Source organism: Myotis davidii, unplaced genomic scaffold (genome assembly GCF_000327345.1).
Source record: "Myotis davidii unplaced genomic scaffold, ASM32734v1 scaffold135, whole genome shotgun sequence".
NCBI lineage: Eukaryota > Metazoa > Chordata > Mammalia > Chiroptera > Vespertilionidae > Myotis > Myotis davidii.
In genome coordinates this window covers 9,921,999-9,925,066 of record NW_006289813.1, presented here as the reverse complement: position 1 = coordinate 9,925,066, position 3,068 = coordinate 9,921,999, and the positions used below count along the sequence as shown (strand labels likewise).

Below are 3,068 nucleotides of genomic sequence, written 5' to 3'. Positions count from 1 at the left end.
TCTTGGGTTTGCTGTGAGGCGCACCCTGTAGGCCGCCCGCCGCTGCGCCCGGACTTAGCAAGCGAGTGCTGCCTGGTTCCGGGACCTCCTTGGCCAGGCCCAGGGGCGAGCCTTGGGTCTTGAGCGCGTCCGCGGCTGCCAGCGGCGATCCCTGGTCCCGAGCGAGGGCGGTGGGCACTGTGGGCGCTCGAGGGGCCTCGGCCTTGTCCTCATCGTCCTCATTGCTCTGGTCACCATCATGCTCGTCGATCTTGTCGATGTCGATGCTTTCCAGATCGATCTCCTCATCATCCTCGGCCTTCTCGGGGTCGCCCTCCGTGTCGCTTCCGAAAAGGGCGCCGTCCTCCTGGTCCTTGCTGCGTGCGCCCCAGGTCACCTTGTTCTCCTTCTTGAGGCGCCGGCGCGCGTTGGCGAACCAGGTGGAGACCTGCGTGAGGGTCATCTTGGTGATGATGGCCAGCATGATCTTCTCGCCCTTGGTGGGGTAGGGGTTCTTGCGGTGCTCGTTGAGCCAGGCCTTGAGAGTGCTGGTGCTCTCACGCGTGGCGTTCTTGGGCCGCCCGGGATCCCCGTACTGGAACTGGCCATAGGGATAATAGGCCGGAGCCGTGTGGGCAGCAAAGGTGGCAGGGTGCACCCCGGGGTTGTCCTTGAGTTCATACTGCGAGCCCTGTGGCCAGGCGGCCAAGTGAGGGGGGAGAGAGAGTAGGGGTGGAGAAAGAGAGAAAGAGAAAGATGAATTCCCAGAACTCAAGGGAAAGTCAGGGGCAGTTGCTCTTGTGCCCTGTCCGCTCTGGAGCAAAAGGCCCCAGTTCACCCCCGAGATGGAAAGGGGTGGGGGTGGGGGGTTAGACCGGGTTGCCTACAGGAACTTCGCTTCCATAGATAGTGGAGAGCTACTCTGTAACCCAAGGAAAGTTCTAGAAGTCTTGCCTCTCTGGAAGGCCACAGTGGGAGCCCCCACCAGACCCTTCTCTGCCCCCACCCCCACCCCCACCACAACTCCAGAAGCCGGATTTCCAAGTTTACCTCACTCTGGCTGGAGGGGAAAACCTTTTAACAAGCCCTATAAAACAGATTCTCCAAACCTGAAGAAGCAACAGCCAATGCCCCCCCACCCTCCATCCCTGAGGGGGTCAAACAAAATAAACCGCTTGGATTTTCTCGGGGCTCAAATCACCCAGCATTTTAAAATGAAAGCAGGGCTCCTTTTTGCTTCCATGTTAATCTGCATATAATGGCTCGCCCATAATTAAAGGTCTACAGTGGTGATTAGTAATTTAAAATTTTAATCCTGGCCATCATGAACAACAATAACAAAAACACCATTTTTTTCAAACACAAAAGAAGGGCTTATCGGTAAAATATTAACGCAACGGCCGCAGTGCCAGCTGAGAGGCGCGGAACCGGTTTCCTGGGCCTCTTTCTCCTACTTTGTCTCTGAAGTTTGACTTTGATCTGCAGCGAGCAACACAAACTGTGTGAAGGCATTTAGAGGCCCTGATTTATTTGCAATCAATATTCTTTTTATCATCAGTAGTAAAACACAGCTAGTCAAATTATCCCATCAGGTTTTTTGGTAAATAACATTTTATCTTTCTAACAACCTCATTAGGCCTCATTATTACCATAAATTGCCTGGATAGATAGTCCACTCACAATTTTATCTTTCAACTTCCAAAGCCCCAGTCGGACAGTTTGGAAGCCTAGGCCAAGCATCTGAGTTTGGGTTTACGCTTCCTTTTCAAGAACCCACAAGAGACCACAAGGAAACACACCTCTTGAGGGGGAATTTCTCTACAGTACCCCCTTAGCAAAAACCAGGCCCCTGCCTTCCCCGTGGCACTACCAGACAAGCAGGTTCTCAACCTAGAGCTTGCTTCCTCCCCCACCAACACAAGGGGGTCCTAAATGACACACATCGGCATTCAAAATTTCTGTAAAAAATTATGATCCTCCACATACAATCATCCAGTTGCTATTCGCAGGAGAGGGTTCCAGACTGAGAAAGTTGTAAAGAGCAGAAGATTTCTTTGAGCAATTAGTTCGGTGGTTTATGCCACAGAGAAAAGGTTTCCTTGGCCAGATTTCGTTTTTGCCTCATCTTTACAAAATGTACTTTGCACGTTTCTAAGGCTTTTGCGTGTGATTGTGAAGAAGACGTTGCGGCCTCTTCTCTGCTGGGAATTCTTTTTGAAAGGATACCTTGTAAATCTCTCATCGCTTGCTCAGTGTCCCGGCTGCCAGAACAAAATGGGAGCAGATCTTTTTCGATAGCCAGCGACCTGAAAGGCAGCTGGGGCCGCCTTCAGAGAAATAGGCTTTCTTTCCAAAACTACAAGAAAAAGTTAGAGGAAAACCCACCACAACTTTGCTCGCTGGCTGGTGGGCATTTATTTCCGCTCTTCTTCAGGGAGTGGGGAGACCTCGTGGTGGGGGTGTCTAAAGAGCTGCCTTATCCCGCCCGCAGCAGCTCAGGAGGGGGCTGCTTCCCTGGCCACCGCGCCCCGCATGCAGATCACCAGCAGCCCAAGTTTCAGCGCAGCCCGACCTTGCATCGGACCAACGAAAACGGACCCAGTGGATCAATAGACTGGCCCGGGCTCGGCAAAGCGCCCGCCCCCACATCTGACACCCACTGGGGCCGAAGACTTAGAGAACACCATTTATTTTAAGCCCAGAGACACTGTTTTCTTTAATCCTCCATTATGTAACCGAGGGAAAAAGTGTTTTTCTTTTGGTGCAAATGAAATGAAAACTTTGGCAACTTACAAAAGTCAAAGCAAACACCATTTTAGACGCCAAAAACATTTCGACTTAATTTTGTCCTCAATCTCAATTTTGCACACACACACCGTTAAGAGATCCCATGGGCCCCACGGCCCGCCCGTCCGATCGCCATTGTTACGTTGGTTTTGACAGCGTCTACCAGACTTTAAACTTGGTTACAACTGTGTGAGCTCTGCCAAAGAAGGAGAAACCACGTCTGGCCGCCCAGCCCAAAGCCGGGCCGGAGGGGACTCCTGGGAAAGCGGGCTGAGCTGCCAGAGCCTCGCCGCCCGCCTGGC

The 3,068-nt window shown here is 52.4% G+C and overlaps 1 protein-coding gene across 1 annotated transcript in view; it reads right to left on the bottom strand.

Annotated features, from left to right (window-relative positions):
• Positions 1-3,054, bottom strand: part of IRX1 (iroquois homeobox 1) — a 4,417-nt gene extending 1,363 nt beyond the window's left edge. Inside the window, exons 1-2 of the mRNA XM_015563121.1 lie at positions 1,966-3,054; positions 7-670 (exon numbers count right to left, since the gene is read on the bottom strand). Of these exons, the coding sequence (XP_015418607.1) occupies positions 7-670; positions 1,966-1,971 (670 nt within the window). The 5' untranslated portion in view covers positions 1,972-3,054. The remainder of the gene's footprint in view (positions 1-6; positions 671-1,965) is intronic.
• Positions 3,055-3,068: the final 14 nt, after the last annotated feature.